This window comes from Trypanosoma equiperdum, assembly GCF_001457755.1.
Source record: "Trypanosoma equiperdum strain OVI genome assembly, contig: ctg_586, whole genome shotgun sequence".
In the NCBI taxonomy this organism is placed as follows: Eukaryota; Euglenozoa; class Kinetoplastea; order Trypanosomatida; family Trypanosomatidae; genus Trypanosoma; species Trypanosoma equiperdum.
The window spans coordinates 1,735-15,234 of NW_027124516.1; the positions used below are offsets into that span (position 1 = coordinate 1,735).

A 13,500-nucleotide genomic window follows, 5' to 3' on the forward strand; every position below is an offset into this window, starting at 1 on the left:
AACAACAATAAAAAAAAAGAGTTTTTCTCTTGAGCATTGCACCCCGCATCCCCTTTCAACGACACCAATAGGAATGGAGGAAGCCGAAAGAGGGGAATGATGATAATGAAAGTGACAAAAGAATTACGTGATGCAACGAAACTAAAAAGGAAAAAAAACTGCACAATAAGATAATTCCGTTGTGCGTTTGAAAAATATGGTGCTTTCTCAACCACTTACACACACCAAGTCAATCACACACTTACACGCATATATGTGAGGACACAGAAATGCTATCCACACCACTTATCGCACATGTACTCATATGCCACTTTGTTGTCCCTGGCACACCTGTCCATGATTTTGTATCATTTCAATCGGCACGGGAACATCCCTAAAAGGGAAAGGAAATGGTGAAACGTAGTGGTGGATAAAAAGAAAGAAAAAGAATAATTAGACACAGAACCCCGATAGAGAACATGAAAAAAAAAAAAGTTAGAAGCCACGAAGAGGGGGATAACACTACAGCAAAACCCCATCTCGTTCTTTTTTTTTCCAGTATCAAAGCGTTCATCCAACACCTGTAATCACTTTCGCTCGCTGTTTCTCCTCTATGAATTAGTGGGGCGCCAGTCTTTAGGGAAATTTTAACATGAAAAAGGGAAAAAAAAACATGATATACCTCCTTTTCCGCGCCCCTCGTCAACACAGTGCAGTAAAACACGATGTTGCTTCTGCTCCCTGGTGTCCACTACCAGAACGGTGCCCAACCAGTTATATATGCCTCAGCAAGATTATCAAGACTTGTTGCTTCTTCAATAAGACGGTCGACTTGACTCGCTACGTTCTGCAAGTTTTCCTGATTATTAACTGTTCGGAATGATGACCATGAAGGAAGCGCTCTGCCATCTGTCATATACACATCCCTGGACGACTCAGCAAGGCCCTGCGACCACCAGGAGAAGGGATCGTTTGGATCTTCAGAAACCTCCCGTCGAGACGGCTGCCCCGCAACCACGTGGCATCCATCGGCAAAATCTTCACCCGTCAGCTTCGCACGGACGCGGGCCAAAGCCAAGTCCCCTTGCGTGTTACGAGTTTCTTCCTCACCAGTCTGTTCTAATGTCGTTCCAGGTGCCTGCTCACGAACTTTCAAAACTGACCGCGAAAGCTGCATCGGAGGGCCATCGATGAGGCCATCTGGTTCAGCAAATGGGCTCGCTTCACCGCCTGCCACGGGGGCCTCCAATAGCGAGGCGGAATTCTCCCCTTCGGCAACGGTCGTCAGACGCCAGTTGATGAGCGGATCGTAAATGAATGCTTCAAGAATTGAAAGGAGGTTCTCCGAGTGCCGCCGGAGGATTTTCATTACCAGTTCACATGTCAAGCGAAAAACGCCGTCAACACCAGTGATACCCAAAGCAGGAACAAGCAAACGAGTTAATCGAAACGGCACCGCCTCGGAATACAACGAACGGTGCATAGCCACTTCAAAGCAATCACCAAAGTCAATGTGGACGACAGATCCCTTATCCTGAAGCATTAAATTATTGAGATGCCTGTCTCCCAACCCTAATACATATCCCACAATCGACATTATGGCCAACGTGTGGCCGTAAGTCCCCCTGTACTGCAACCAATGTTCGCACGTATCATTTTTGTCCCAAATAATACGCCGCAGTTCATCATCAGGGGTGCTGGCCATAACGTGACTTAGTAGCTGCTTCCTCTCCTGTTTGTTCCGATGATGATACTCTGTGATGTTGACTAACTTTCCCTTTTCCACTATCATGCTCACCTCTTTATAGATGGAAATATTGTGATCCTTCCGCCACCGCTCTAGCATCTTGTATATCGTTTCAGTGTTCTCCACCCACCCGATAATACCCACGTTATCGGTTAATGGAATGACAGCGTACTGGGGAATGATTAAGCCCATTGCGTTCGATAAGCTGTCCGAAGAGAATATGGTATTGATCAACTCAATAAACTGCATGACACGCTCATCCTGACGTAAATCTTCGTGTCCTTTCAGAAGAAACCGATATTTACTCCCATCTGAACCGTCTACACCGAAGCGCCGAGGCCGCTGCTTAGACGGCATAACATAAACACGAGAATGAAACTTCTGAATCGTAATGAGTTGCTGACCTAACACAAACGTACCAGGGACCGGGACATTGCTTTTGTTTATCTTTACAAGCGTGGGGGACAAATCATCCATCTGAAGCCGTCGTTCTCCGACTGCTTTGTGCAGTTCGCAGTAAACCTGCTTCAAGAGGACCCATGCCTCCTGCGATTCCCCTTTCTGTAGCGCTGCCCAGGCACGCCGCAGGGTTGAACCGTGAACTTTCACAAAATGCTGTTCATTGGGTGTCGACTCCTTCTTCATCTCCTCGTAGAGGGGACGCAGGATGTTGCGGATTTCTGACACATTTTCTGGCTTCCCAGCTGCCAGTTGAATACAGTTGTGCCATTTTTCGGTCCATAAGATAGCAATTCGAACCATTTCGTTGCTGATTAGTGAAGCCTCCTCCACCATAGGGCCATTGGTGACCCGAATACCCTTAAGCACACGCTCAGCCGCCTGCCGCCGCATGACCTCGGGTGATTTCTCTGTCACAGTAAGTGGATATAGGAGAGCATGTGGGAAGTTGCTGCCGATACTCACAAGCAGATCCGTGAGAATAGACCTTGCCTTGGCTCCCGTAATGCCTATACGCGCAACCAGTTGTGGAATAACGTTCAGCCACACGTAGCACGGGACACTTTTGATGCCCTCCTGAATTGCTTCGTTGACCTCATTCACAGTGCTGTGCGAAAACCAAATTGAGAGAATGCGAAGCACATCTTCCATCACACCATTGCTCTCCCTCCGAGACAGAGCCACGGCCTTGAACAACGCGGTAATTGACTCGATGTGATGCTTCGTTTGAGTCTCTTGCGATGTATTGGGATCACGGGACAAGTCGTAGTGTAAAATTCCAAGGGAGTGAAATGCAGCACAGTTTTCTGGACAAAGTTGCGTTGCAGTCCTCAGTGTCTCAATTGCCTTAGTTCCGCAATCAGGGAAGAGTTGAACCGTCCACTCACCGAGCAACAACCAACAGCACCCCCACGCCTCGGCACGGTTACTAGTTGCAGTTAACTGTACATTATTAAGTATATCGGAGAGTAAGGTGTAAGTCTCCTGCTTCCCTCTGGTGACATAACAGTGCTTCATGTACACATGAATTACATCAGGGTCTAAATTGGCCAACCGTGTGTTTAAGCCGTTAGGGTGAAGTAAAGTGCTTAGCGTATGGTCAGCTAGTGACGTCCAGTGATGCTTAGTTAAAGCACGCACGCAAACGACCTGCGATGGCAAATCTTCCTGGGGTGAAAGCACCAATGAATTAATGGTGATGAGTGTCTTTATATGCGCTGGTCGAGAGGACATGAGGGTGACGCGTTTATGCCACAATTCCCTTAACATCTTTCGCCGTTCACTTCCTGATTTTACAAATGACACAAGCTCCTCAAAGTGTCGCACGTGCTGTAGCTCCACCAGTGTATCGTAAGAGCGATTGTAGCTTTCTGTGAACGACTCGAAGAATGAATCAAAAAGTGACTTTCTATGCTCATCTACATAATCCAGAAGCTCTCCGTAATGTTTCTGCCGGAAGAGGGAAGCACAACGCTCAACCATATCTAAGCGTTCCATCACACCAGGCTGCCCAACAACTTCATCAAACTCATCCCACCTACCCAACCAGAGAGCAGCTTTGGCCTTGAGTGGAGCCACCTCAAGTTGCGCATCTCTGTCCAGTAACTCCCAGTTTGTCGCGATGAGCTCCTGCATGGTGATGGTCTCACCCAGAGCATCGTAACATCGTAGAGCACCCAGGAACGCCGAAGTGTCGAGGGTACCATCTGCAACATTCATTCGAGACTTGTAGCGAGAGAGTGCTTCACCCCACCAATTTAACTGCTCCAGAGCTCCAACCTCATCGAACCCAAACTGCTCTGGAGCGATAATATTGCTGGAGAACTTCTCCGACATCTTCTTAACGAGACCCTTCGCGACCATTGTAAGCCCCAAGTGGTTGTAGAACTCGATCAGGCGCTCCGCCACCTCTAATGCGTGCCGCACTGCAGCATTCTGCCGATCAGAAACCTGACCACTCAGTTCGCTCAGAAGTTGAGCAAAGAGGATCTCATTCAAGAATATGGCTCTGGCGTACATCTTAGAATTCAAAGCCACACGTGCTAACACATCAATATCCATCAAGCAGTCGAAGGAAAGTCCTCGCTTCCCTCCATTGGGGCATTCCAATGTTAACTCAATCCGGTTAAGCCCCTTAACAGCACCAACAACCTCGTGAGTTGTAACTAATCTCTTGCCGTTAAGAGCCAACAGTCGAGCGCCAACAGGGACACCTGCTAGAGCTCCGGGACCGCCAGGCTCCAGGTGCGACACTACAACGTCCCCACTTACTTCATCGTAGTTAATGCCGAACTTGCGCTCTTCGTTATCCCTTTCCACAACAAAAGTTAGCTTTTCCACCAAGAGTATCATTTCAGGATTTAACTTACCGCGCTCCGACTCAATAAACTCAGCGAAGTCAAAAATTGCCTGCTTGATGTCGTTGGGAGAAACCTCTAGAGCACGTGTAAAGGCTTTAATTATAACCTCTTGTTGTTGCGCGTTTAGTTTCCCAATAAACGCAGCAGCAGCAAAGGGAAAGAGATCGCGTGAAAGACCGGTATTGTCCGCAGCGAGCTGTGCTGTGCACCGCAGCGGCTGAATGGGAGAATTTTTGAGCATCACAACGGAAGTGTTATGCAGCCAAGCCATCCACGATTGTTCACGTTTCTTCTTGTTAGCCACTGGCATCCTGGATATGTTCTCGAGTAAGCTGTCATCAACCTGACAGTAACTCATGGCATTTTGGACCAGCTTTAGTATGCCCAAGTTTCGACTCAAGGTGGACTGAGATTCCTGTGCCTTGCTCGTGAACGAACGAAAGTTAAGAAGCAAATCCTCACCCTGAACGAAGCGAAAGTAGACGACGGTGTTGCCCTCCGAGTGTGTTACGGATATAACTTCAAAGTCATGATCCCCCAGTCGCAGGACCCTTTTCATCACCTGCTGGAAGTCCTCCTTTGATAGCGACGGCTGGTCGGAAACGAGTGTAAGGGGAAGTTCAGGGTTGAGATTGTCGTGCCCACTGAGGGGGGCACGAGCCTTCAACAAACCATCTGCTGCAGACTTTAACAAATTAGTGAACATATCCTCCGGGAGTCCACACTGCTGCACAAGACGCTGTATGGGTTTAATGAAACGCCTTGCGGGGCGCTGCACGATGCCCACAAGAAATGCAAGCGTACGGAGACCCATCTCCATCTCATCTTGGCAATCGGATTCTTCAATGTACCAAGTAATAGTGTGAATGATTTGCGAACAAAAATCCTTCATGAGCAGAGGTTGCTTCGCCATGATTTGGTTGAGGAACTCAAAGCAGGCCGTATTCACCTCCTTCTTCTTTAGACCGGGTACGTTCGGTGTGGCTGCGTCTGCTGGCTCAATACACCCAAGTACATGGGGTAACAACACCTGAAAATCCCTCTCGTGCAGTATGGCTAAGAACGAGTCGAGTGACTTCACAGCGCGGACAACCAAAGCAAGATCTCTCTTATCCTGCAGGAGCCGCTGATGGATAAACTCCACAGCCCATCGGTGGTCGCGCATTTCCTCCGGTGACAGTCCCCGACCCACTCGATCTAGCAACTCCACCACACCTGCATTGAGAGGTTTTTGTGAGGCCTGGGGAAGCAAACAAAAAAGCCGGACAGACTTCAAAAGTTCCAATCCTGTGCTTGCAGGGATAACGTCTTTGAACCGCTGCAAGAGAGTGGCAAGGTCAGACATTAAAAGTAAAATTACTTCGTACAGATGCACCTTCTCGGGGTCTGCAAGCCAAGCCTGCAGTTGTGGTAGGAACTGTGTGAGAAGCATCGCCTTTTGTCTTCCTGGTACCTCATGTATCATCGAATGAATGACAGAAATGACACTGGCTTGTTGTTCAACATCCGCAGAATGCTGAAGGGTTTTCACTAACAAGTAGAGGACGATGCACGGATATCGCTCGTCCATGTGCAGATGAATACGCAGTCGTGGCTTGTAAAGGGCCAATGCAGGTGTCGCAACCTCTTCCTCCTCTGCTATCTCACCCTCTTGTAGTGCCTTCACAATGTATCTAGCCTTCGTCGGGTCGACGGCTCCAATGACACTCAGACACTTCATGGCAGAGTAAATCACAGCCTCACTTTCCTCCGCTTCACCACGTATAATCCGTGAGAGCGCGCGGTATACACTCACATGGGTAGATTGCTCAGTAATGGGAACAGTGGCCAAAATTGAGCAAAGTGCCTCAATTGCAGCCTTCCGCCGAGTCGACGAAGTACTCCCATTAACAATGGCAAGAACAGGCTGAATAAGTTGTTTCGCATCACAATGGTTCCGTGGACCAGAATGATCCAGAACGGCTCTCAACAGATTCAACAGTGCAACAGAAAGACTCTTTGAGACAAACGGCTGTTTTTCTAGTCTTCTTAACACTGATGTCTCAACTGTACTAGGGGACAGAAGTATCGTTCCATTTTCCGCCGCCATTTGCAGGAGAAAGGCGTGATAAACTGTCGAGGAGATAGAGCCATCCTTTACATCAATCTCTCGCAACATGTACTCTTGAAGCTGCAACAACTGTGCATGCAAAATGTCAGGCTGTAAAGAATGGAGTCTGTACAGTAACAACATGGCCTGATCCCGCACACCACGGCAGACGTCATTACGGGACATAAATAAAGCATCTATGTTGTCCGGTTGGACGAGATATGGCTCAAACACGGGCGAGAGCCTTTTCAGAGTATAGTAGCGTATTTCCATTTGCCTGTCCGTCACCGCAACGTCAAGCAGGCTCTCTACGGCAATTTTAACCCTACTGTTCAGTTGCGTAATAGTGGCGTCTACATGGCTCCCTTGGCAACTTCCCCCCTTGTCGGGAGACAGAAGAACCTCACAAAAACTAACGACTGTGCCGACAGCCGCACGTCTGACATCAGTGTGTTTGTGAAATACAAGACCAACCGCGCTCTCAAGTGCCTCAGTGTATCGTAGTGTTTCGAGGAAAGAGAGGGATCGCACCAAGACATCGACGTCACTATCGGGTGAGAGATCAATATTGCACTCTTCGAGCCAATCCACATTGGATGGGGCGCGATTCCCCATGAAATGAAGAAGTGCAGCAACCTTCTCGACGCTGTTGAGCACATCGGCTCGCTCAAGCAAATCATACACCCCAAAAACACATTGCTCTCCACATTGAGTTCGCAAATAGTCAAGTATTTCAAAAGCTAGTTGATTAAAAGGAGATTTCGCTATGAAGTCACTCACAGCGTCGACAGTGAGCACTGCATGCGACTCGATATTATTGAGGGATTTGATAACACTTCTAAAAGTGGTGAGTGCGCTTAAGGCAACAGCCTCGTCGCCACCAGAGATGTAGGACAAAAGATTTTTCATGACCAAATCGTACAATTTTTCGTCCTTGACTAAAAGGGGAAGAATTTTTCCCGTTGCGCGTGCGGCCCTAACACGAACGTCCTCGGTGTATACCCTCCAATCACGTTGCACCACGAAGGAAGCAACAGCTTCTAGCGACCACGGCACAGTCTGCAAAGTAGAAGATGCCGATATTGCGTCAATTACCGTTAAGAGTCCGGTTATGTGTTTTTCCTCAGTTGCTGACGATAAGTGAGACGTCATGGTGCTGGCCATCTGCTCCGCCATTGAGGCGGTCACCTCAATACAGTGACTTTCCGCGATGTTAACAAGGAGACGTGTTAGTGCTTGGCGGTGCCAATTATCGTTACTTTCCATGATTTCGTGTATGAGACAAGGTGGCGAGCAGGGTGTGTTCAGCAGGTCCAAAAGAGCAGGACTCCGCTTGATCACCACAGCCCCTGCATCCACCATGGTGGCAACCGTTTGGCAACCTACAGCCTTAGCACGAGTAACCGAGCTGGACTGCATTGTGGTAATGGCTCGCCCAAAATGCTTCCCAAGAAGGTCAGATGTGGAGCGCACATTTTCCCTTAGCACCTCTCCCATTTCCTGCAAAATGGTGTTGCAATCCGCCTCGTTTGTTGTCTCACAAACCTTCCGTACGAGAAGAGTAAAACATCTACACCTCAATTCGTGTGGGTCCCCCAAATGTACATCAAACACGACACGAAGAGATTTGACCCCTTTGCTAATTGAAACACCGAAAGTGTCGCACAACAGTTGGAAAATATAGTCGATCAAACAATGTTCACTCAGCTCCAGTGCATGCGCCACGAGGATATCGAGCAGCGCGGAAAGGCACTCCTCTACACGACGGGGGCGGTCATCAGGTGCGTTCTGAAGGTTTGAAAATACTAGTCCAAACTGGCGTGTAAGTGCAGAAGCACTGTCACCGAAAGGCCTTGATGACCTCGGACTCTCTATATTTGACATTCGGCTCCAGCAGAAATGAGTACCCACAAGCAGAAATATGTATATGTGAGCGCTAACAAGCAAAGACAAAAGAACAGAGGGTCACTAAGACCTCTGCGTGTTCTCCCCTTCGTTCCCTACTCGAAACCTTACTTGCCAACAACTGCCTCCCTCCCTTTATTCTTCCTCACCAACTCTTTGCTCCACTCACACCCTATGGGATGTCAGCGTCTCAGCTCCTCCGAGAGCCACAACCGCGACCTCCCTCCTACCAGCAACGCAGAACGGGGAAGGGAGAAATTGTCACGGAACGAAACCAAGACGACAGCACCAAGCAAAGTTTAGAAAGTAATAAGTTATCCGAATAGAAACAACAACGGCATGAGTTTCATCGTAAAACCATAGAAGAAAATACGGAAGCACAAACACGCACGCATATCGGCATCCATGGTGCTGTTAGCTAACAATGCCGTTCACACTACATGAGCGCTATACACAAACCCGCACACAATCAAACACAATTAGACCAACAATCTGCTGCGTACTCTCCCTCAACGGCTGTAGCACTCCTCCGTTTACGAGGTCGCGACACATATAACAAGTAGCAAAACAGTTCATGACAAACATGAAAATTAAGAAGATGTCATAGAAGTTATCAACCGCAGGCGGCACCGGCGGCACTAAGGCAGCGGTGACGGTGATGCTTATTCAGCCGAATTGTTCGTAAAGAGCGGTGAATAAGAGAAGGTGGATTCGATCATACGGTCGTTAATGAGGTCTCATTTGAAGAGTTTCCACGCGGCACATTCAACGCGAACGTAATCGACTCACTGGTAACGTTCAGCAACGGTTCTGTGGTGTTATCAAAAATCGTTATCGTTGAGATTTTCTCGTTGACCGCAGGGATTACCTTGTCTCTAAACTCCCTCGAAAGTATGTCGTTCAGCGTGAGCTGATCAATCGCTCCAATATTTGAAGTTTCTACATCAATCGCCAGGTCAAGCAAATCCATTTCCAAAGGGATGGCACCGCTGGAGTCAAAATAAAGGCTTGACAGAGAAACTGTCGTGTTACACAGTAGTCTCATCGCGGGAATGGGATCACCTTCAGGGGGTTTCATTTCCAACGCCAGTCGGATGCCTAAAAGATGGAGAATGAGGCTATCCAAACCTACGGGTTCCAAATGCACCGCAGTCTCCGCCTTAACTGAAACCATGAAGGGGCAATCTGGACAGAGAAGGTAAGCCTCGGGGTACATGGCACTTATCAAAGAGGTGTTAAACTCCTGGGCGAACTTTTTGGTAAATTTCACAATACTTTTATTAACGAGAGGGACCAAGACAGTGTTTACAGCAGTAAAGGAAGCAACTACACCGAAGCTTCTTTCGGGAAAGGGCACGTCAAGTAGAGGAGTCTTGGCGGACGAATTCGACCCCCCTCCCGGGGATGGAGCAACAATTGTCACCAAAACCTGCAACTCCCCATCGGTAATTTTCGGGCTTTCTGGGAAAACAAGAGGTGCTGTGGCAATAAAATCGTTCAATTTTTCTTCCAGTGGACCCATTGCCGCCCGTGGAATCTCCCCCTGCAGGTTGCCCATAATGCTTCCCTCCTGCTGTTTAATGAATTTGATTATAAAGTTATCGAACACCATGCACCAATTGACCAACTTTGGCGTTAAGTTTAACTTGGCGAACCGAACGTTCATATCGTCAACGGTTATCTTCAGTTTTTCGTCATCATCTACGGAAAGGCCCAACACAAGGGAAGCGCTAGAAACCGCAACTGATGCTCGGACCTTCCCTCTACATGAGGTAATCACCAAACTCTTGCTGAAGGTTGTGTCCTCCGCGTCTGCAACGATATCAGTCACATTCAACACAAGCTTGTTCGGATGCTTTATTTCGAGGGAAATGTTTCCGATTTTTATGCCAGTAATGGGAATATCACCCAACTGAATGCCATTTACCTCCCGTGACGGAATAGTGTACTTACCGAGCATATTATTTACCATCTTAACTACGGTAGGCATGATGTTGGCAATGGCCGTGTCGTTGACTACCAGTGCGACGTCCCCAGAGGGAAATGGTTCACCAGAGAGTTCAATGGAGCCAGCGTCGCTCCCCGTCGGAAGGGCAATGATGCGACCCAATGACTGTGACACATGGTAGAACAGTGTCACATACAGCAAAAGGAACAACTTCGGCATGGGTGCAGTGGCAACAAAGCTTCTGTAAATTTCTTCTGTGACACACTATTCAATGGGCAGATTGGGGGGGGGCACCTCAGTTACACAATCAGAGCTGCCCTATTAATCAACTGATAATAAGAAAAACAACGGAGGGCGAAGTGAAAGTACTTGCGCATAGGCCGCTAACCGCAAGAAATGCTGTCGATATATATGTGTGTACGTATGTATGAACACTTGCGTCCGCAACTTGCGTTACCATGCACTGGAGAGCGCGCCACAAAAAAAAAGACAAACCTTCACAAACATGCAAAAACCTTTATTGTACAACGTTGGTGATCCAAGTACAAACAATACAAAAAGTCGTTAGCTTTCCCCACACTAAGTCTTTCTCTTGACTTTGATAAGCTGGAAACCTCACCATACTTACTATACTTACAACCCCCCCCCGTAGTTCTTCCACTATCCCTCCATGTGCGTCACGGAAAACTGATATACGCACTTACAAAACGTAGAAACGAGCAAAAATCCATACCCCCAAACAACGTTCAACACACAAACGAGTGAGGGCTGAACCAGCGATAACTCTACTTAACTTCCAGATGCGGGGAAAGGACGCTGGCCTCCATAGCAACGCTGCGTAAATACACTTTGAGGTGAATAACGAAGCCCCCTGCTATGTATGGAATACAAGTTGTTGACAAGAGGATCAGTCACAGAGAGTTGGGGATTTATGGGGATCACAAGCTCGACGAGTCCGGAGTCAACAGAAAGCAGTTGGGCGACATCACCACCCCTTTCACCAGCCGACCTCAACCTGGATGCGATACGGCGCAGAACACCGGCGACGAACCGCAGTGTGTCGTCGGAATTAGCGGGTTGGACATAATCCTCAACAAGTATGCTGTGCCGCGGCTGTCGGTGTACAGAAAGCGGGTTATTTTCAAGGCACAGCACTCGATCCAAAGGCCGACCCAGTAATGAGAGGTCCTTCACGCCCCCACAGTCCTCCTTGAACCAGCGGTGGTGACGAGAAATAATATGATGGTACCAGGCACGCCTCTGCACAACCGTCGTTATCGCTTGCACTAACTCATTAACGTGGGAAGCGGTTCCAGCTGACCAAACCACAACTTCACAACCCTCCTCATGACAGACGTCGAACAGCTCCTTCAGGTGCGGTCGCAAGTGAGCACAACCACCCCGAGCGGCAACAAGTGTCTCATCCAAGTCAACAACAAAACACAATGGCGCGCCCGGGGGACCTCCACCCTGCGGGAGTAGCACTCCTTTTCTTTTCCCTTGAGAGCGACGGGTGGAAACTCGGCGCACCGGTGGCGCCGTAACTTCTTTTCGTGAGCGCCGCCTGCGGTCCTCTACGGTGTAAAGCGAGCAAAAAAGAAAGGGCCGTAGTTCCTGCAAAATGCTCATGTTGCCGTCATCGTCATCATAGTCACTAGAGTCGGAGCTCTCCAGCAGGGCGTCTTGAATAACATCGTTAATAACATCGAAATCAGACAACTCAGAGCTTTCATCGTCATCGCTGCATGAAAATGCGCTACCTGCTATTGTAACGTAAGAGGACTGAGGCGAGCGCACAGGAGAGGTGGGTTCGTCCCCACGAAAGCTCCTACTTTGTCTTGTCTGCCGTCTAACTGCAATTCGGTTCCTCCTTTCACCACGGTAGCGCGAAGGGGAACCCGTTGTGGAGGGTCTCTTCCTACACTTCCTGCTCATACAGTTGTTTCAACGGCAAATACTCACAGTGACACCGGTTCCAGTCCTTCTCCGTGCCCCGCTCCCCCCCCCTGCGGTCACTATTAGCTTTTGCTAATGCAGAGAAGTTTACTCTTTTCTCTTGTTTTGCCTCGCTTCTACGCTCCTAAGGAACAAAGTGAGGGGGGAAAAAACGCTCACTTAGTTGTGTGGCGCTGACTTAAGCCGACCTTCGACAATGTATTGCTGAACACTCCAAACAGCTCCCCACTGCCTCCATTCGACAATCGTTTTCTGTCCTTCTTTTCCTGCGAAGTAATAAATGAAGCTGAAGTACAATTAAGCAAGTACATAACTTTATGTACCCACCCATCCGTTCACAGGAACGCGCACGCAAACACGCATATGACCAAACCGCAGGGGAGGAAAAACAAAAAAAAACAAGCTCCTTCTTTTCTTTTGTCAGTCACCGCCGCAGCCGTCAGACATAAAAACGAAAACCCAACCCTTAGTACCACACTCCTCTTTCCGGGCAAAACGTGGTAAATGAATGGACAACATGTGACGTAAGACAAAACAAAACGAGCGCATCATCGAAAGTTAATAATAATGATAACGATAATGATAATGATAATTACAGTGGTTATTGTGGTAACCTCAGGTTGATACAGCTCTGTGTGGGAACGAAAGGAGAGAAACCTACAGCTTTTACATGTCTCGGTTACGACACAATGCCTTCCTCCTCCAACTCCCTCCGCTTGATGCGTTCATTTCGGGCCTCTATTTTCTTTTGATCCTCCGTTGCAACATCGTATGGGTTGCCGCGTAAACGGTACCGCGGGTTTACGGCATTCACCTTGCATAAGGTCCAATTCCGCCGTTCCATGAAGCATTCACTAGCAGCTACACAATCCTCCACACTTTGCTTCTCTTCAAAGCATTTCGTTGAGACTATACATTCAATCAAGGCATTCTTGGGGCGCCAACAGATGCTTTTGTTCTCCTTTTCCATGAATGAGTCACCTTGGCTCACGAAATAATTGGCGACCAGGTGCAACAAAAAAAAAAGGAAGAGCAGTCAAGTAAAGGAGAAAAAAAA

General features: G+C 48.3%; 4 protein-coding genes across 4 annotated transcripts; all 4 read right to left on the reverse strand.

The window, feature by feature from the left end:
• Positions 1-730: 730 nt before the first annotated feature.
• Positions 731-8,518, reverse strand: TEOVI_000265500 (FAT domain/Rapamycin binding domain/Phosphatidylinositol 3-and 4-kinase, putative; the record flags this gene model as incomplete). Its single annotated transcript, XM_067225693.1, has 1 exon — positions 731-8,518. The coding sequence occupies one exon, from the start codon at positions 8,516-8,518 to the stop codon at positions 731-733; it is 7,788 nt and encodes a 2,595-aa protein (XP_067081794.1).
• Positions 8,519-9,254: 736 nt separating this feature from the next.
• On the reverse strand, positions 9,255-10,706 carry TEOVI_000265600 (expression site-associated gene (ESAG) protein, putative; the record flags this gene model as incomplete). The annotated part of the gene is made up of 1 exon (XM_067225694.1): positions 9,255-10,706. One exon carries the CDS (start codon positions 10,704-10,706, stop codon positions 9,255-9,257), a length of 1,452 nt encoding a protein of 483 aa, XP_067081795.1.
• Positions 10,707-11,276: 570 nt separating this feature from the next.
• On the reverse strand, positions 11,277-12,422 carry TEOVI_000265700 (TFIIF-stimulated CTD phosphatase, putative; the record flags this gene model as incomplete). Its single annotated transcript, XM_067225695.1, has 1 exon — positions 11,277-12,422. One exon carries the CDS (start codon positions 12,420-12,422, stop codon positions 11,277-11,279), a length of 1,146 nt encoding a protein of 381 aa, XP_067081796.1.
• Positions 12,423-13,122: 700 nt separating this feature from the next.
• TEOVI_000265800 (cytochrome c oxidase assembly protein PET191, putative) lies at positions 13,123-13,413 on the reverse strand (the record flags this gene model as incomplete). Its single annotated transcript, XM_067225696.1, has 1 exon — positions 13,123-13,413. The coding sequence occupies one exon, from the start codon at positions 13,411-13,413 to the stop codon at positions 13,123-13,125; it is 291 nt and encodes a 96-aa protein (XP_067081797.1).
• Between the last annotated feature and the right edge of the window lie 87 nt (positions 13,414-13,500).